This window comes from Glycine soja, chromosome 2 (genome assembly GCF_004193775.1).
Source record: "Glycine soja cultivar W05 chromosome 2, ASM419377v2, whole genome shotgun sequence".
NCBI classification, from domain to species: Eukaryota; Viridiplantae; Streptophyta; class Magnoliopsida; order Fabales; family Fabaceae; genus Glycine; species Glycine soja.
This window is the reverse complement of record NC_041003.1, coordinates 28,287,203-28,309,006: the sequence shown is the minus strand read 5'-3', so window position 1 is coordinate 28,309,006 and position 21,804 is coordinate 28,287,203. Positions and strand designations below refer to the sequence as shown.

Genomic DNA, 21,804 nt, shown 5'->3' with positions numbered 1-21,804 from the left:
GACTAGGAGCTAGTATGATAGGCTGAATATGCAAGTGTTATAGTATACATTGCATTTGCTCATTTTGTTGTTGCATCTGTTGTCTCATCTCCTGACTTTGGTGGTCATGATTCTCCATCATTTGCAACATCTTTTCCTCAAGTGTCTTCTCCTTATTTGCCTTTGCCAAAAGCTCAGCATTCAATTTATTAATTGTCTCACGCATTTCCTCTATTTGGTCTTCCACAAGAGCAATAGAAGTAGATGAAGCTGATTTTGAGCAACTAAACCTTTGCTCAAAGTACCTAGGTCGTACACGTTCCCCTTGTAATTTGGACCTCCAACAATATTCAAATATATTTCATTATCATTAATAGCAGTGTTAGGGGAATCCTGTGTAGATGTGTCTTCCTCTATCGAACGTTGTAAGATTTCATCTCGATGATGTTGATATTTCTCCTTCAATATAAAGTGAGGTATGAAGATAAATTGTTAAATGTGTAGACATATAAGGATTAATATTCAAGAAAATCATCACTAATACAGGGAAAAAAATTGACTTTAATCTACTATAGTAGGCTTCAAAGTTTATACTAGTCAATCACAAACATTTAACACTAACTAAAGAAAAAGCAAATCAAGATGTGTAAATAGGTTCAAGAGACATTCATCAAAGGTAAGAGTTCATTTATAATACCAGACACTATATATCAAATAAAGTGATAGGATTAGAAGAAACAACTTACAGCAAATTCGCAGGACTTGTCATTGACCCATTCTCCCGACTTCAATTACTTAGTTTTCTCCATCATCTCCCAAGCAGTTGGTGGTCTTTGAAACTCCTTTGACTACATAAATTTAAGAAATTAAAATTGTAAAACATTTAATTAATTACATTGAATTGAAAATCAATGAGGTATACATGCATACATACATACATATATACATACATATATATGAAGTAAAATTACCAGCTTTTCAAAGTGAGCTGCAGTAGATATGGAACCACCACAGTATGTTAAGGCTCCTTGATGCAATCCTACCCCGCAAGGGCATTGGATAGAAGACTCCAAGAAGATTGAACTGGAGATGCAAAAGAAGGCCCTAGGGTTCTCATGAGCCTTAGGGTAGATTTCGGGCCCATGGGCTAAGTATGAGCCCGCTTATCTTTGTACATATTAGATTGAGATTTCATTATTTTTTGGCCTTGTATTTAGGGCTCCATAATATAGATAAGGTACCCTAGAAATGTAGGATTTTTCAGCCCTTATATTTTAGGGTACCTAGACTAGTTTTTGTATTAGGGGTAGTTTTATAATTTCACATGCATTAAGTAAATATTTGATGTGTGTGGTTGGAAATAAATTTAATTGAATTGGGAGAAGCCCAATCCAATTAAAGTTTAGAGGGGGAGGTGAGCATTTGCTTGCTACACCTCATTGCCACATCATATGATCATACTTTGTGCATGTCCTTCATGCTTTACATGCCTCATGACACCTAAGCACACTTAGTCGAGAATCTTGGACTTGATCTTGGATTAGTGGGCTGAACCATAGCTAAAATTCACTGATCATAATTAGTGAAAATTTGGCTCCACATATTCAATTTCAAATTCAAGTGAAATTTGAATAGAAATTCAAATTTCCCTCCAATTTTGTGTGACACTTAGGCTATAAATAGAGGTCATGTGTGTGCATTTTTTTCAATTTTGATCATTTGAAAATTAAACTTCAAAGTTCAGAGCTCTCTTAGAGCAAAAAATTTCGTGCTCTTCTCTCCCTTTCCCTTCATTCATCTCCTTCTTCCTCAAAACTCTTATCCATGACCTCCTATGCTGGTGAGCTTCTTCTAGACTCATCTTCTCCTTGAAGTGGTGTCTCCTCTCAACTCTTCTTCTTCTCCATTCCGCTGCCATTCATCTTTTAAGAAGCAAAGGAATCTATTAATGAAGAAGATCCTAGGCCTACAAGCTCCAATGGAGCTTACATCACTCCTCTATCAACAGATCGATTCACCTTGGCAGTGGAGCTCTTGTTTAGGAAATTTGTAGAACCCCAATGTTCGTCCAAGGCTGCTCGAACATTAGTTGTTATCCACTTTCCTTTATCTTGACCATTTCTAATCTTGTTCATTGCACTTTTTAAAATACGTGAACCTTTTGTCTCAAAAACAGCTCTAATGGCTCGCTCTTCTTGTGAGTGTCATCTATACTCTTTCTGCATAAAATATGAAACAAGAACTAAATTAGAAATCATACAAGAAACAATAAATTTTAAATTACACCATAATTCAAGTTACCTTAAACTCTCCAAACCACCTATCACAAAGGTCAACTGACACCTTCAACCAACTTGGAGCTGGTTCATCAAATTTTGCCCTAATGATATTTGATATGATATTAGAACACCCATATGTTGGCTGAAACCTATGTACAAAGACATTGTCAATACCATATTTAAAAAACATTTTAAGAAAATTATTAGTTAAATAAAATGCACTTACTCTGCTTTATATGCACTAATGAAAGGCCTTTCATCAACAATATGTTCACAATTTGGATCTGTTGGGTACTCAGGTGTAACAGAATCATCTGGTGCTGAAGGTGGAGCATCTCTAACAGGGGTAGTGGGAATTGACTCCCTTACAAAGGTAGGATTTGGTTGGTCTTGAGCTGTAGGGAGTGTGTTTGGAGTCTGTGCAACCACATGAATCATTGACTCTAAGGTTGATATGTGAATGGATGAGGTCTATTGAATTATCTTTAACTTAAATTTAAATATATTCAATTAAGTAATTTATTGTATCAATATTATAACATACACTACAACAATTTAAACATGAATAAAAAAGACAAACCAAGAGAGGGGTCCAATGAGATGTGTCAACCACTGTAACTAGTTCCTCTGCTGTGCTATTTCCTTGGTTGTTTGCAATCCCATGTACACATCAAACCATCTTGCACTAAAATTGTTCAAAGTTCAAAAACACAACACTTAATTAATTAGCACTACTGTGTAAGAGCCCCAAATATATACTGAGAAATCCTACGTCTCAGATATGATTATTAATTATTCTACTTATTTCAATTTTCCCACTGTAATAAATAAAAGTAAAAGTAGATTCTCTATATACAACTTTCATTTTTTTTTTCTTACACTTATTATTACTACAAGGCCCATTTTGGTGTAATCAATTTCAACATGACCCAAACTCAATTAACTTTCTGAAAAATTAACTATAAAATTTAAATTAAGTATGTAACATGTCAAAGAGATTATTAAACAAATGTTAATATTATCATTTAAGTTATATGATTTTTTTTATTTGGACTAAAAAGTAAGCAGAAGGGATCGAGTTATTTTAAGAAAAATTTTAAAAGATTTATTCTTCATCTTAATCATTATTTTTTTAAATCTAGTAATTAAGATTGATTATTCATTACAATTATTATATTTTAAGAAAATAAATAAATGATTTTTTTAGAGTTATACTATTTTGATCTCTCCTCAAAAGTAACTAACAGTTGTACTTTGAGAGATTTTTTTATATAAATTTTCTTATTTTGAAAGATTAATGTGATAATATATATATTTCTAATGATTAAAATGGTGTTTTCCCTTCATTTTTCCATGGTATTTCAAATTGACACTATTTAGTTCCCAATGTGACGTGGGACTTATAGATGGTGGCTACCATATGGCTACAATAGAAATGTCATTTGTCTCACATGACCGAAGTAGACAATTTTTTTTTGGTCGGTGAAAAAGAGAATATATTAATTAGCCAATGAGGATGAGAAATACCCAGAAGAAATAATACAAGTAAAGTTCATGGAAAAATAAATAAATGTATATTTGAGGAGTTCTTTACCTTGAAAGGAATGGTGAAATGAAAATAAAGAAAGCGCCCGGTGAGACAAAATCACAAAAATATAGAAAATTACACTTTTTTAGCATTATATATATATATATTGCTTTTTTTTAAAAATAAAAATATATATATTACATATATATTATAAAATGTTTCCATAAAAAATATTATAAAATATTATTTTAATTCGTAAAAAGTTAAATTATACTTTAATCCTTTCTTTTCAATTAGAATCAGTTTGATTGATTGTAGAATGAAAAAGATTCAGTTTAATTTCTTATACTTTAAAAAGTTTAATTTCATTCTTTATGTTTTTAATCCGTTGGTTTAGAATTAATGTCCTTATTTCAACCAAAAAAAAATTAGCACCCTTAATATTTTTAATACATTAGTAGTTAAAAATTCACTCGAAACATTCTTTTAATTGTAAGATAAATAAATAAAGAACTTAAATTTTACTGTCTAAGAGTCTTTTTTTTATCACAAGAATAGAAGACAAATAGAAAAAATTTACAACAATTCACGTGTTATTCAACTAATGGAGCTAGAGTGTTATACTTCCTTTTTCTTTTTACTAGGAGACTCTATTTAACTTAGACAATGATTAACCTAAATACTCATTAAATTTTGATAATCTTTTATTAATTATCGCACTCAAATTTATCAGCAATAATTTGTCTAAAATTTTTGCATTTATTTTGTATGAAAAATTGTATTTGGACAGATCAATCCACAAATTATAATCAATAACTATTTAAAAGAATTATTTTCAAGGTGTTTTCTCTAACAATTAGGAACATTGTGAATTGATATCATTTCACAACCAAACATATACTTCGTGCTAGTTTAATATATAAGGAATGATAGGATATTATTTCTGAACATTAATGAAATGTTAGTAGTTTTAGTCTTTTCCCCACTCTAGACATTGATTTATGCACACTTATGTCAGGATATTATTTCTGAACATCAAGTAATTTTGTTAATTATATTACCCTTAAGACCATTGCCAATAAAACTTTCATTGAAAATCATAATGCTTGATGTTATCTATCGATAAACCTTTCTATTTATTCTTTTTGTTAGCCAATTATCATAATTTTTTCTAACATGTATTTATATTTATATAATCCTAATTTTATTTGTAGTCCTGCATTGGTCTAGTGTTCAAGCAACTTGAACTGGGGTTCATGAATGAATTTTTTTTCTTAGAGAAAGCCACATCATACTAAAACACGGGAACTGTTAATCCTACAATACCATTAATTCTACCTTTCATTTTTTTTATTCCTTCTTTGTGCTTCCAGCCTGTCAAACTAGCACACTGCATAGTCAAACACAGAACTAGACATGTTCTAAAACATGTGAAGTGTTTTGAGTGCCCGAAATGTGTCAATCATCATGGACAAGACTGTTCTTGGCACTTCATCTACCACAAACATGAGTTTGTCTAAGATAAGGAGGACTAATTCTAAATGATGGTTTCATAGAGGCAATTTGAGGGGTTCTTCATCACTTATCCCTACTACAAAGCACTCAAAACACACAACCAGCAAAAAAAAAAAATTGAAGTTCCACAAACCTAGGTCTGGCAACGCAAAACTTAGAGCAAAGAAATTCCATAAAAAAAAATATATTTCAACATACATCAACAATATTTCAGTTAGCAGAAATTGTTCTAATTATATCCAAATCGGAGCAAAAGTGTTGGAAAAAATAGGGAACTCAAAACTCAAAACAAAATAAGCAAAAAAAAGATGAAATAACTTACTGTGTAAGAGCTCCTAACCAGAAGAGAGGAAGATATAGCGTGCACTGCAATGTAGATGAAATTTAAAAGATGAAATCCTAGAAAGAGCAAGAATTAATAACCTTTACTCTCATTATTTTCTTTCTTTCTAAAAGCACTCCACCACGGTAACCTTTACTCTTTCTTGTCTTTCTTTCAAAAAGCATTATACCTTTACTCTCTTTCTTTCAAAAAGCATTGCACGTTACTTTTCACGTTTTTTGCGTGTTTCTTTGTTTTGTTTTCCCTTTTTCTTTTTCACGTTTTGTTTCCTTTTTCTTTCTTTTATTTTTTTCTTTTCATCATTTTTTACGTCCTTTTATTTTTCTTTTCTTTTGTTTTCTCTGTTTTTTTTCTTTTCTTTTTATCTCTTTTTTTTCTTCTCTCTTTTATTATTATTATTATTATTATTATTATTATTATTATATTTAAACTTTCTTTTTTTTCACGTTTAGTTTTTTTTTAGTTCTTTTTCTTCTGTTTTTCTTTCTTGTTTCCTTTTTCTTCTTTTCCATTTTTTCTTTTCATCATTTTTTATGTTCTTTTTTTTCTTCTTTTTTTTTTCTCTTTTCTTTTCTTTTCCCTGTTTTTTTCTTTCTTTTCTTTTTTATGTCTTTTTTTTTCTTCTCTCTTTATTATTATCATCATTATTATTATATTTAAACTTTCTCTTCTCTTTTTTTGTTTCTTTCTTTGTTTTCTTTTTTAAAGAGTGATAAGTTACTTTTTTTCACGTTTAGCTCCTTTTTTATTTCTTTTTCTTCTACGGTTTTTCTTCTTTCCTTTTTCTTCTTTTATTTTTTTCTTTTCATCATTTTTGAGGTCCTTTTTTTTTCTTTTCTTTTGTTTTCTCTGTTTTTTTCTTTCTTTTCTTTTTTTTCTCTTTTTTTTCTTCTCTCTTTATTATTATTATTATTATTATTATTATTATTATTATTATTATTATTATTATTATTATATTTTAACTTTTTTTCACGTTTAGTTTCTTTTTAGTTCTTTTTCTTTTACTGTTCTTTCTTCTTTCCTTTTTCTTCTTTTATTTTTTTTCTTTTCATCATTTTTGACGTCCCTTATTTTTCTTTTCTTTTGTTTTCTCTGTTTTCTTTTCTTTTCTTTTTTTTACTTCTCTCTTTATTATTATTATTATTATTATTATTATTATTATTATTATATTTAAATTCTTTTTTTCACGTTTAGCTTCTTTTTTATTTCTTTTCCTTCTAGTGTTCTTTCTTCCTTCCTTTTTCTTCTTTTCTTTCTTTTATTTTTTTTCTTTTCATCATTTTTTATGTCCTTTTTCTTTCTAAGGTTCGAATTGAAATAAAAAATTGAACAACGATGGTGAAGTGTTAATTAAACTAACCAAGTTGCGCTTGTCTTCGAAGTACTCAAGTTCGGATTGAGGCTTGGAGGTCTTGGCTCGTTTAGCTCGAAGCTGAGCTTTGGGCTTGTTATCTTCGGGTGTGTCGTGTTTGGCTTCTTGACCCTGCTTCGTCTTTCTCTTAGCTCCTCTCCTCATTGTGCTCGCTAGAACCAAACAGGAAAGAAAGAGAAATAGGGTTTGGTTTTGGGGGGTGAATGCAGAATAGAAGGCGTTGGATCTGACTCATGGTTGCCAAATATTTCTCTTTCATTGGCGCTTCATTTTCCCTTTCTTCATCAAATATTTTCTATTTTTAAAATATTTATTTATGTAATTTGTTGACAGTATTTTTATCTATATTACAATAAATAACATGAATTTCTTAATATAAATAAAAAAATATTATCACTAAATCAGAAACATTATTTTAAAAGATAAATATAATATATAAAATAAAAAACTTATATAAATATACATATTCTAATATATGCGAATATTATTTTTTTACATATATTAAGATTAAGATATTTTTATTATTTATTAGAATTGTATTTTTTATTTATATTTAACTTTATTTAATCAAGTGGTTAATTTTTTTAAAGAATTAAATTATATAATAAATAAATGTACTTAAATAAAATGAAAAAATTTTCTATTTTTAAAATATTTATTTATGTAATTTATTGACAGTATTTCTCTATGTTATAATAAAAAACATGAATTTCTTAATATAGATAAAAAAATATTGTCACTAAATCAGAAAAATTGTTTTAAAAGATAAATATAATATATAAAATAAAAAACTTATATAAATATACCTATTCTAATTTATGTGAATAGTATTTTTTACATATATTAAGATTAAGTTACTTTTATTATTTATTAGAACAGTATTTTTTATTTATATTTAACTTTATGTAATCAAGTGGTTATTTTTTAAAAGAATTAAATTATATAGTAAATAAATGTAATTAAATAAAATGAGAATATTTTCTATTTTTAAAATATTGATTTATGTAATTTATCGACATTATTTTTATTTATATTACAATAAATAACATGAGCTTCTTAATATAAATAAAAAATGTTGTCATTAAATCAGAAATTTTAAAAGATAAATATAATATATAAAATAAAAAAAACTTATGTAAATATACATATTCTAATTTATGTGAAAATAGAATTTAATCTTATATGTTATATTTTAAAAGATAATATATAAGATTATAAAAATATAATAAATACAAAAATTGAATTTGAACTATTTTTGCATAAAGTTGATATTAATATTATATTTTGTATCAAATATTCAAATGAACACTTAGATGTCGTCATAAAAGAGTGTGTTTCTCATTCTAAACATCATGGTTCTTGTCCTTCCTCAAACATTTTTAAAGTTTTTATTTTTTTTAAGAAAATGTTAGTCAACTTTTTATTATAATCAATGTTTGAAATTTAACCATCAACGGTTAAAATTAGGTGTGGGTAAGCAGGCCGTCTCGCTCGGCATAAGCCCACAATGGTAACAGACGGACCACTCTGTCCCACACTCTTACACGAACTTAATACATTAGTCTGCACCCTCCTCGCAGGCCTAGTTTTTAAAGAAATACTTAAATTTGAAAATAAATATAGTTTTTTCTCTTAAAAAAAGTCAATTACACTCAATTATATATAATTTTTAAAAAAATCTTAATAAATCTCTAACAAATACTCAATTACAAAAATTTTAACACAACCAAATCAATTTTCAACATAAATCAAAATAAATTTTGGATTAGGCTTTTAGGATTAATTTGGTATGAGTTGGCCTTGGTTAGTAGTTGTGGGTTTGCAGGTCAACCCATGAACTCCGTCGTCCAAACCCACACAGCTTGCGGATTATGTTGGACGGACCCAAAATCTTGCATAGCCATGGATTTTATAAAAAAAAATGGTTTGTGGCTTGTGCGAACCACAGGCTCTGCTATCTGATTCATGAACCCGAGCCTGTTTATCCACCCCTAGTTAAAATCAGTGACTCAAATGGGAATTAAAAAATAGGAGGACTAATTTGGTGAAATTATAGGTAAAATAGGGGGACATATTTTGCAATTAAGCCTTAAATCAAAGTAAATTAGGGATTTTAGTGAATGCATATGTTACGCATTGCATCTTATTGGGCCTTGCTCAATGCACATGTTGTACTAAAGTCAAATTAGGTCTTCATCAATGCATAAATTTTACTTATGTCATATTTAAACTTATTGAATAATTCTCGTGTTACACTTATATCTTATATTTTGAATTACCTAATTTTATAAATTTTCATTATCATATATTTTTAGAATATAAAGGGTATTTATTATCATTTTTAAATATTTATTTTGTAAAAAATACAAATTAAAAGACTAATGATAAGCATGCCTTATTTATCTTAATCAAATAATGTAAATATTATTTTCTTAATTGAAAAATAATACTAATATACTAATTTCAATATTTTTCTAGTATAAAATATATTTAAGTATATTATATATTTATTACAATTTATAATAAATATAATATTTTTTTACTTCACTTATATAGAATAAAGAAATTTCAGTCGCTAATCTCAAAACAGAAATACGCATAGCGACCGAATTCGTTTCGGTCGCTATAATCTTCATATAGCAACCGAAACATCTTCGGTTGCTATCTTCAACTACATATCGGTTGCTACTTTGGTGGCTAAAGTAATTTTTTTTTTAACATATTTAGCAACCAAAATAGCCACCGAAGTTTTCAGTGACCTTTCAGTTCGGTCGCTAATTTAGTCGCTGATCCAAGTTAAACATCATGACCAATTTTGGTCACTAACTCAGTCGCGAATTGTGATGTTAACTGGGTAATCGCTAATTCGGTCGCTAATAGAGACCGAAAATTTTCGGTCGTTAAATTGCATTTTTCTAGTAGTGTAAATGTATTTTTTTATTATAGATTTTTTAATCATTTAAAAAAACACAAAATAATGAGTATTTTATGTAAAATTTAATATTTACATATTTATTGGATAAACTCTAATTTGGATAATTGCCCCCCCCCCCCTTCCTTCAATACCGCCTTCGTCCCTATTTCCTTTTATCCTTTCCTTTCCTTGGGTTGAATCATGATGAGATGATGATGTGTGAGATGCGAATATGAACTTATATTGGAACCATCCCTATATATAAAAAGGATTTTTAGAGAAAAATGACTAGTTTGGGAAGATGAGTTCCATGTTAGAACTTTGATACACTAAAATGACATGAGTGTCTTGCTTGATTGGATACCTTCCCAAGTACCCATTCCTATGTTTTAACTTTGAATAGTACCTCAGAGTGGTGAAATATAACTTTGCACGAGGTTTAATCAACTCTTTTGGTGTATAAGGAATGAATTGTTGTCGTTGTTATTGATTGATGAGATGTATTTGGACTTTTGAGTCAAGCCATTGGAGATGATGGGTGTGAAGGTGTCGTATTTAAGATCATAAGAGATTTTCCATTGGTATATTTGAGTGCACAAAAATATAATGTTTATGCACAGTTGGTGCACAATCATACAAGTAAGCATGCAAGTTGAGGATGCTTGGTTGGCTCTCAACTTAATTAGTGTTGGGACTTTTCATGGTGATTAACAAGAAAGCCTATAGAATAAAAGAGTGAGTGAATCCTATAGATAGAAGGTCTTTTAAACCTATAAAGGCAAGCCATTGTCCACACTTATCAATTTTTGATAAAATCACATTTCTCCTGTAGGATCAACCCTAGAGACTCCTTGAAGTGGGACTATGTTAGGGGATGAGGCCTGCTCATATGATGTTGAAACTCCATGGAGTAGAGTTAATGTCTAATGATTGAGTTTGTCTAGTATTTTATGTTGTACACCAATTGTGAAGATGTTTGCTAATGAGGATTTGAGATAATTGGTGTTTAAGTAGGATTCATGATATTATGTTGTTGATGATAATTGAGAACTTATGTTAAGATATTATGTTGTTGATGATAATTGAGGTCTTATGTTAAGATTATGTTGTATGTATTATATGATATAGTTGAGCTATTGTTGATTGCCATTGATGTTTACAAATGAACTGTGTTTTGTTATAAATGACTTGTTGTAATGAATAGTATTTTCATAGTTCATAAATTTAAGTTTTATTCGCTTTTATTTAATATTTGTAATTTGTTTATTTGTATGTGTATAGTTTTATTTTGGTAAGCTTATCCTTCTGTGTGACACATTTGGTTGTGAATGTCACTATCTCGAATTGCATGTTTGGGGAAGCAAATGACTTTTAGGCGGATCTTACACTTGGAGGTGTGGTAGATGAAACTAGTCAGCTCATGATTGAAGATGTGTTTTCTTCTTTCTTTTCCTTGTTCTAGTTTCATGTATAGAGATGACCAACTTAGATTTATATTGTGTATATTTTGTTATGAGTTTATGAATTTAAAGTGTTATATTCTTTAAAATATTGAAATGGCATGAGGCACTAAGTTAAGTGTAGCCATGTTTTGTGAAAGCATATTTATTTTGAAGTTTTGGATTTTATTGGTTGGTTTTGGAATTGTAGAAAAGTATATACACTATTTTCATAAATAGACTAATTGAAGAGTTTTTAAATTAAATGAAATCAAATTGTTAGCTTTGTTAGTTATGTAAGAAGGTGAGTAGTTACAATAAAGAACATTAAAGCTCTTTCTTAATGTATTTAGCACACCTATATATTTCATACTCAAACTCAATACTACTAATTCATTTGGAATAACCTTACACCAATTAATTCTCACTTATATATATATATATATATATATATATATATATATATAAAGTTAATTGTGAAGTTTTATAATTTTAATTAGTAATCAAATTTTGAAAATTACAATTGACATTTATCACACAAACACAATTAATTCATTTACATTTTCCTTTTAATTAATATTATTCTTTAGAAAACTATGGTTTATTTTACAAATCTTTTAAGTGAATAACAATAACTATAGATTAAATGTTATAGAATTTAGGATTAACTATACTGTTAGTTCATCAACTTTTTTAAAATTCAATTTTTGGTCCCTTAACTAAAGTTTCACTAGTCTTAATTTTTAATTTTTTTTTTCTGTTAATGCTTTTAGTCCTTGATGTAAAAAATCACATTAGTGATGACATGAATTCAGTTTTATTATATTTTGTGATGATTTTTTTTTTTGGTGGTTCAAACCCATAAAAAAAATTGTTTGACTAAAGCATTTAATATGTATAAATAACTTTTGGTGGCTAGAATTACTACATCTTAGATCCAAATAATCAAAACACAACTTCAATTCAAATAAAAAGCACAACAACAAAAAATATTACTTTCCCATATCCAAATTCAATTCAAAGCAAATCACACAACACTATGTTAAGATTTCCAAATAATTCAAAATCGAACAAGACTTTCACGAAATTGTACTCTTCATCACTTGACACGCGTTTGGTTATCCTCCGCTTCCTTCCATGACCTAAGATCTAATTAAGATATGACATTCTAGAGGTTATGTTGAAGATCACTTCAGCATCGGTGAACATGCTAGAGTCGACCTCATGGAGGCGCTCCACCCTGCCATCCTCCATCGCACAACCTTTTGAATAATCAAATATTTATTTTATGCTTTTTTAACGTAACTAATATCTTGTGTAAATTATCCAAACACCCTAGTGGTTCCATTGGAAAACTATTTTGATAAAATAATATTGTTACACAATGAAGAAATTAGAAAAAAAATTACATGAATAATGCTCATTTCAATTTTTACGTATGAGAAGTGAAAGAAAGAAAAGAAAAAGGAGACTTTGGTTAACTTTTAACCGTTCAAAGGCAAGAGCTAAAGCTATTCACACCAGTTTCATTACCATTACCGTTTTTCTCATCCTCTTCCAAGTGTTTTTGTTCTCTCTCCCTCTCTACACACACACACATATATATATGCATGTATATAACACAACACACCACATTCACACATGACAGCACAAACACGAGGTCTCACATAACACCAAATCTCATCACGACCATCATCATCATAATCACCATAGCATAACCCTCCTTTTCTCTCTCTAAATCTCTCTCAATTCTCTCTCCTTAGATCTGCGAATTATCTTAGATTCCGATAGATAAAATAAAATTCAATCAATAATCAATTTGGATCCTCGCGGCGGGGAATGGAAGCGTTGTTGTTGTTGTTGGTGGTGGTGGGTGAATCTAGCAGACTCTGAACGCGAAAAATGCCTGCGTTACCGCACGGGAATCACCAATTCGGTAGTAGTAATGGATTCTGGTCGAAGAATCGCGACGATGTTGGATACAATCAGCTCCACAAGGTACTCGCTCGATCTAATTTTACTTTATATTCTGAAATTCCTTTTTAATTGGTTCCGGGATTTTTGTTTGTTTGTTTTGTTAATTCAGATGGCGCTGGATCACTTTGTATTGGTTGTGACTTGGATTGGATCTTGAAGCAATTCGGTTATTGATTTTTTTTTTTTGGGGGGGGGTTAGGATATATCACTGTTAGATGCAATTGTTTTGTTTTTTGATTCGGGTGTTTGTGTTTGACGAATGAAAATTCGGTTTGATTGTTTATTATTCACATCATTGTGCTAGGTGGAGGTATATAGAATAAAAGTGATGTTACATTTGAATCTCTGATATTTTGTATTGAGTAATATTCTAATGCGTGCCACTTTTTAAACAAGCATTGGCTTGCTCGAGGTTCAGATTCCTTATGCTTTTTTTGGCTGAGGAAATGGCTTGCCAATGAGTGTAAGCAACTAGCAAAATAGTGGGAATAAAGGGGGGGGGGGGGGAGAAGAGGAAGGAGCATCTACTAGAACTGGATATTCTTGTTTGGATAAACTTTTCCATAAACACTTATAGGAGAAGAAAAAAAGGAAGGTAAAATAAATGGAGTTTCACCTGTAAGCTAATATCAATTTATGTACTTAAGTGTTTTGGAGAAGTTAAATGAGAGAGCTTTTGTAAACGGTGAGTACATTAGTTGATTTTAGCACATGGGAGGAGCTCAATTGATTTTATCTTTTAATTTTTTTTCTCCCATAAGTGCTTATGAAGAACTTTGTTTATCCAAACAAGACTGAAGTTACAGAAAGGGAATTTTGGCCTGAGGATGTGTTGTGCACAGTGTTATAAATGGCGGATGGCACAAGGCCGAAATTTCACTATATAAACACGCCATTGCGCCCTATGGTGCTGCCATGGTGGGCCTTCCTTCACAAATTTCCTATGGTAGTTGGCAAAAAATACGCCATGCCATTCCGCCATGGCCACTATTTAACAACACTGGTTGTGCATGTTATCAGTTTTATTTTTCTTTAATTTTTTTGAGATAAATTGCAATTGTAACGAGCTGAATGTGTTTCTTATTGAGTTTCTTGCTTTCTTGTGATGTAGTTTTGGTGTGAGCTGTTGCCGCAAGCTCGGCAGGAGCTCTTGAGGATAGACAAGCAAACCCTTTTTGAGCATGCACGAAAAATAATGTACTGCTCCAGGTGCAATGGGCTACTTCTTGAAGGCTTTTTGCAGATTGTTACATATGGGAAATCTTTGCAGCAAGAGGGAGCGGGTGTTCACATTCCTTGCAGCAGACCTGAAAGTTTGAAAAATCAAAATAATGGTGGATCATCCATATGTAATGTAGTCCAGGATGAAATGCAAGATCCAACTGTCCATCCTTGGGGTGGTTTGACCACAACGCGTGAGGGTTCATTGACGCTTATGGACTGCTACTTGTATTCAAAGTCTCTGAAAGGACTGCAAATTGTAAGTGCAGTTCATTTGTATTGGGTTCTCATGCAGTCCTTTTCCCTGTTTGGTAGCTTAACTTCTTTCCTCGTATTAGGTATTTGATGGAGCACGTGCAAGGGAGCGGGAAAGAGAATTGCTTTATCCTGATGCCTGTGGTGGGGGAGGCCGTGGTTGGATAAGCCAAGGAATTGTGAGTTATGGTAGAGGGCATGGGACAAGGGAAACCTGTGCCTTGCACACTGCCAGACTTTCATGTGATACGCTGGTGGATTTTTGGTCAGCACTGGGAGACGAGACAAGGCAATCTCTTCTAAGGATGAAGGAAGAAGATTTTATTGAGAGACTCATGTACAGGTGTTTATCTACACTCCTCAGACTGTGTTAGACTTAGATAAGAGATAACTTGTTACCAGTGGATTAATAATATAAATTCTTGTACTAGAAGCAGTAATACAGTTGAAAGTGATATACAAGGGATGAGATCTGAGACATGCATCAGAAGGGGTTAAATATCCTGAATATGGCATCTTCACCAGCATCAAATATTTTGTTCCCCTCAAAATTAGGGGAAGAAAAGAGGGGAAAAAAGATTTTTTTTCTTTTTGATATTCTTACCATTGGCATGTAAGTGATTTGTAATGGATTAGCATTCTGCCAGATTATAGGACAATTGAGTTGTTGGCTGTATGTTAAAAAGTTGAATGGTGGAACTCTATCCTAGACATGGAGTTCAAATTGGATTAGCAGCATAGATTGAATGCAGTAAATGAAGAGTATATGGTGCTCCATTAATGGAAAAGCTTGTCAGTTACATAATCAGGCAGATAAATGGAACATATTTTTATGATTTCATGGACTTTTTAAGTTTTAAGAGAACCCTTAGAATATTGTCAAGGACAGACTGTATGAGTAGAGTTGCTTCTTATATGTTGGTCAGTGATGCAAGGTCTTCAGTTCTTCTCTGCTGAGTATGCATGTATTCTGTCTACTTTCATTTGGTCCTCGAGCTCACCAATCAAGGGGGTAGCCAGTGGCTGGATCAGTATTTCATTTCCCTCCAGAGCCTGTCTGCTTTTGAAGGTTTTGTCCTGAATCTTGATTAGGATAGTTTAGATAATAGCAAAATGAAACCATTACAATGGTTATAGTGCAAGCTAGATTTATGAGTTTGACACAAGACCTGGCAATGCAGAATGATTTAGATTGTTTAGAGGAAATCATTTATTCATGATATAATGGAAGATATGGTGAATTAGATACTACAGGTTTTCTGGACTGTATAAATGAGTAATTGGATAAGAAATGTGACTTTGTTAAAGACTGTTTCAAGTAAAGAAAACTATTAAGTAAACTCTAGTGAATTAAGTAGGGAAACCTTGACCTTAAAATCAAGGGGGATTAATTGGGGATTGATTTTGTAGAATTGATTGGAGCTTGAATGACAAAATATGCTCATAATTTTCATCTAGTATTTTTGCATAAATTGGTATGGGCCGGGGCATTTTTCAGTGTGTCATCTTACAGCCTTTCAACATTGTCTCTCTTTCTCCGTCTATCTTTTCTCTTCCCAAATTCTTATTTACTCTATCTAAATTTTCAACATAATATTAGAGTTTGTATGACTGATCAGTTTAGAATCCACACCTTCCTGTTGTTATTCCTCATAAATAAGTTGATTTTCTGCACAAGAATGAGCGGGATAGTGCATATTTTTGTTCCTATTAAACCATTCTTCGACCTCCACCTATAGTATAATTTAATCAGAGTATTAATACTTAGAGAACTTGGCACCTCCTCTTGACACGAAAGTCTTCTTGCTAGTAGGCTTAGAAAAATAAATTCCTTTGATTGTTGAGTGAATTCTTTTGTCTCACTTTGTTCTCATGCTAATTAAAATACATATTAGCAATGCTCACTTAAATTTTGGAATGAGTTTATTTTGCCCCATATGAAACTAGATATTCTGCCATGCTTCAAGGCTGTGTGTTCAGCAAATTATGTTTTAGATTTTACTAAAAGGTTACCCTCTATCTATCAGGTTTGATAGCAAGAGATTTTGTAGAGATTGTAGAAGAAATGTTATTCGAGAATTCAAGGAACTAAAAGAACTGAAGCGCATGAGAAGAGAACCTCGTTGCACCAGCTGGTTTTGTGTTGCCGATACTGCCTTTCAGTATGAGGTGTGCCTTCCATATTTCTATGCTGTGAATTCTGTTATTATTGGGATTTCAATGAGTGAGTTATACCGACATTCTTATGAAAATGGTAGCTTTCAAGCTACCTGTGAGGACCAAACTCAATACATTTGCTCTTGTCAGGTATCCAATGACTCAATTCAAGCTGATTGGCGCCTAACATTTGCGGATACTGTTGGATTGTATCATCACTTTGAGTGGGCTGTGGGAACAACTGAAGGAAAATCTGACATTTTGGAATTTGAAAATGTTGGAATGAATGGATGTGTACAAGTCAGTGGCCTAGATCTTGGTGGTTTGAGTGCATGCTTCATCACCCTCCGAGCTTGGAAGCTAGATGGACGCTGTACTGAACTTTCTGTTAAAGCTCATGCATTAAAGGGTCAACGGTGTGTACATTGCAGGCTAATTGTAGGGGATGGTTATGTTACAATAACAAAAGGGGAAAGTATCAGAAGATTCTTTGAGAATGCGGAAGAGGCAGAAGAAGAAGAGGTAATTCAAGTTTCACTAGGGAAACTCATTTTAAAATCATTTATGAGGAATTTTGTCTAAGTTTCATTTGTTAATTATGCAATATATTCTTATAGGATGATGGTTTGATGGATGAAGATGGAAATGAGATTGATGGAGAATGCTCCCGTCCTCAAAAGCATGCAAAGAGTCCTGAACTTGCTCGAGAATTTCTTCTAGATGCTGCTACTGTTATATTTAAAGAACAGGCATGCTTTGCTTTATTGTTATTGCTTAGTTGTCTTTCTTGATTTCTCCTTCCAGGGATATATTTATCTTGTCTTTTGAATTTTGATATTTTTCATCAATAATTATTTAAGGATAATAGTATGCTTGGTGCAGTGAGGGGGGAAATGGAAATAATATAACAAATGAATGAAATGTTATATTGGTAAGGTATAAATGATCAGTTTGACTTTAGAATGGTATTACGTGTGTTTAAGTTACTATTGAACTCTTATTATTTTGCCTTCATAATGTGGAAAAAGTTGACTGCATTCCACATACTATACTATGTTTTCTTTTCACCTTATTCTATGGTCAGGCATTTTGGCTTAATAAACATATATAATGATGGAAAATTTGAGTTTTCCTTAAGTTCAATGTTCCTGAGATTTTCTTCTATGACTCCCGAAACAAGTGAAGAGCTATGAAATAGGGAATCCGGTAGTCCCATTGATTTAGCTCTGGTGTTAAGAAGACATGTACATTGAATTGGTATTGTTTCACTAATGCTAACATGGAATCGTGTTTGGATTGGGATACAGATGAAGCAACTTCAGTCAACCTGCATAAATTTCATTTTGACATAATTTGGTTGCATCCCAAGTCTAAATATAGAAAATGAATTTGCCATTTGATTTGAGATAAATGATTGGGTTAATTAATGACATTGAAATATATGTGCTACGGTTAATCAATATTTGTGGGATCTTGGGTTCAAAATCTGTGATGTCCACTTGAAATTTAGCATTCTACCTGAAACAAGTAGATTCTATGGTTGTTTGGATTATTATGCAATTTGCATTGGCCTTGGTTGTCACACGTGTGTGCGTCTCTGTTTGTCTTATTTAACTGCTAACCATGTCTTAACCTTTCAGGTCGAGAAGGCTTTCAGAGAAGGAACAGCACGCCAAAATGCGCACAGCATATTTGTTTGTCTTGCACTGAAACTGCTGGAAGAACGAGTTCATGTAGCATGCAAAGAAATCATTACATTAGAAAAGCAGGTCTTAATTATTATGCTTTTATTGGGAACAGACTCTGGGAATAAAATGAACAAAACTGAACTCACGTTTATTTTTAGATTTTACTTCTAAAATCCCAAACATGATATTTTTACAGATGAAACTTCTAGAAGAAGAAGAAAAGGAAAAACGTGAAGAAGAAGAACGGAAGGAGAGGAAACGGGCAAAAGAAAGGGAGAAAAAACTTAGGAGAAAGGAAAGACTAAAAGGAAAGGAGAAAGATACAGAAAGAAAGTGTTCCGAATCAATGGATGTTCCTGGATCTACTGAAATCTCAAAGGATGAATTGTCTCCTGCTTCTGATGTAGAACAAAATAATTCTATTAGAAGCAGGAGTTCAGTCATTGTAATAGAGGGTGATTATCCTAAAATACAAGATGAAGACTTCACTAGAGAGGGTAGTACTTTGAGAACACAAGACTGCTCTTACGATGACTGTGAGGGAGACGTTGCAAAAGCGCAACATCACACTTATGATGACTGGGATGGAGACATTGCAAATGCTCAAGACAGGAATAGTACTTCTACAGTTGAGCAATCAAAATTTTATTGTCAAAGACTTAGATTCAGGAAAGAATTTCAACTGGATGCGCCCACAAAGTGGTCTGACAGAAGCCATAATGCAGTTGCTTCAGAAAATGGTGTGGCTGTTGGAAGATCAGAGCCAATACACCATGAAGATAATTTTGGGATGCCTTCCAGGGGAATCAATGGATTGAACAGGCAATCTAGAATAAATGTTGCAAAATCCAATGGTCGAAACATTAGTCATAAGTGCAGTGAGAGGCTTTATAGTTCTAACAGCTGGATAAACGACAGATACAATTTCCATTCATGCAGTTGTAGCCTGAATAATAGAACGAATAGAGTTAGTTGGGAGACAAAACCTGCTAGTAAGTCTGAATCCACAGTTGATACATCTAAGCAATTTTATGGTGGTAGCAAGTATAATCATGTAGACTTCATGCATGAGAGTAATGGAAGAACCAAAGGCAGAGTCATCCCAGGGAACTATTCCAGCAGGGATTTGCCTCAACCAAAGAAAGTTTGGGAGCCTATGAAGTCACACAAGAAGTATGCTCGTAGTAATTCAGACTCTGATGTTACATTGGGGTCCACAAGTCAAGGGTTTCAGTTTGATACAGTAAGGTCTTCTGTTGATGAATTTGGCAGTTCAGGTGAAATTGATGACGAGGATAGTAATTTGAAAAGAAGCAGAATGGTTGAAGGCTGTCAGAATAATCTTGATGCAGAAACTGGAGCATCTTGCAGCTCCACAGAAATTGTGTCTGAGGCTGGAATGTGTCTGATGGGCAGCTCTGCCTTGAATAATTCTTCTGATCCCAATCAAGGTAGCACTTCTAGTTCTGATAACTGCTCATCATGCCTAAGTGAGGGTGATAATAATACAACATCTTCAAACCGTGAAAATACAGAATCCTCGACATCAGATTCAGAAGATGCTAGCCAACAATCTGAAGTAAGAGATAGTTCAACCTGCATTGACAATGGCTTATCTGTTTCTCGTGAAGCTGGGATGAAGAAAATCAATAATGCAAATGATGAGGGTTTGACTAGCAGGTCACCATTTGGTCCATCCTTGGGTGTAACAAGAGGTGATGTATCGGGGAATCCTGTGGTGAAAATTACCCATAATTTTGATAATGGGTTTTCCTCCATTAATAAGTGTTCTCAACCTCAAAGCATGCTTCCTCCAGTGCCAAAGCAAAATGTTCAATTTCCAGTGTTCCAGCCTCCTTCAGCAATGGGATATTACCATCAAAATCCAGTTTCATGGCCAGCTGCTCCCACAAATGGGTTGATGCCTTTCCCACACCCAAACCCCTACTTATATGCTGGCCTGTTTGGATATAGCTTAAATGAGGATCCGTGCTTCTGCTTGCAGTATGGTGGCTTACAGCAACCAGCACCCCTATTTAACCCTGTTGCCGTTCCAGTTTATCAGCCAGTTGCCAGAGCTAAAGGCTTAAATGCAGAAGAACCGACTCTAATGTCTAAGCCAACATCCATGGTGCAAGAGCATTTTAGTAGATTTGCAGTAGAAAAGGTTTCTCTAACCGGAGCTAATTTGCAAAAAGAAGCATTGCATGGGGAAGTTGAATGTGGTAATTCTGCAAAGTCCCAAGGCAGTGGTTTTTCCCTGTTTCATTTTGGTGGCCCTGTAGACCTTTCAACTGGTCATAAATCGGTAACTGCATCTTCAAATGGCGACAATGTTGGAGATTTTAGTTCAAAGAGTTCAGTAGATCAAGTTGACAAAGATCATGATTGCAATAAAAAAGAGGCTACTGTCATTGAGGAGTACAACTTGTTTGCGGCAAGTAATACCTTAAGGTTTTCAATTTTCTAAATGAAATGATAAGTATAAGGTGGCTGTTGACGAATTCAGTCTCTATCTTCATGTGGTAATGGAGGTTAGAGTACTTTGTAATTCAGTAAACAATAAGCTTCCTTAAGCAATTTTTATTCTAGCCTATAGTTTTATTAGTTGATTGTTACCCAATTTGTCTGCTTTTTCCTTTGGTGTAGAGAAAGATTGCGAGTGCTGGTATCTTATGTGAGATCATAATTCCGCCTTCCCCAAACACCTTTTTGCTTTAAAGTTTCAGAGAACCAAAGCTGCTTCATAATGGAAGCTGTAATGGGGATTGAGTGGACATCATCAATGTGATTGAAAGTGTTATATTTGCTCGACTCTGGTTGATGGTTTTTTTATCAGTGGATGCCAAAAATATATTATAATTGGATTCAGATTTACATCATTTCATCCCGTAATGTGCATGTGTTTCTTGACCTTGCAATTGTGGAGACATAAAATTCTTGTAGAAGTAGTCTGTTCTATTGGTAGGACTAAACATAATGATAATCACCTAGCGAAAACAGTAGCTTCATTTTTATCCCTTCTCCAAAAGCATAAGACGCCGAGCAATAAAGCACTAAACTTAAATTATGGAGTGCGAGCATCAATTGATACGAGATTATTTCAATTTAACTACTCGTCTTGAATTCAAGTTAAG

The 21,804-nt window shown here is 32.4% G+C and overlaps 1 protein-coding gene across 1 annotated transcript; it reads left to right on the top strand.

The window, feature by feature from the left end:
• Positions 1 to 12,873: 12,873 nt before the first annotated feature.
• LOC114392035 lies at positions 12,874 to 21,549 on the top strand. Its single transcript, XM_028353076.1, has 8 exons — positions 12,874 to 13,367; positions 14,458 to 14,826; positions 14,906 to 15,165; positions 16,850 to 16,991; positions 17,130 to 17,501; positions 17,597 to 17,728; positions 18,620 to 18,748; positions 18,864 to 21,549. The coding sequence occupies exons 1-8, from the start codon at positions 13,272 to 13,274 to the stop codon at positions 21,135 to 21,137; spliced, it is 3,774 nt and encodes a 1,257-aa protein (XP_028208877.1). The 5' UTR covers positions 12,874 to 13,271; the 3' UTR covers positions 21,138 to 21,549.
• Positions 21,550 to 21,804: the final 255 nt, after the last annotated feature.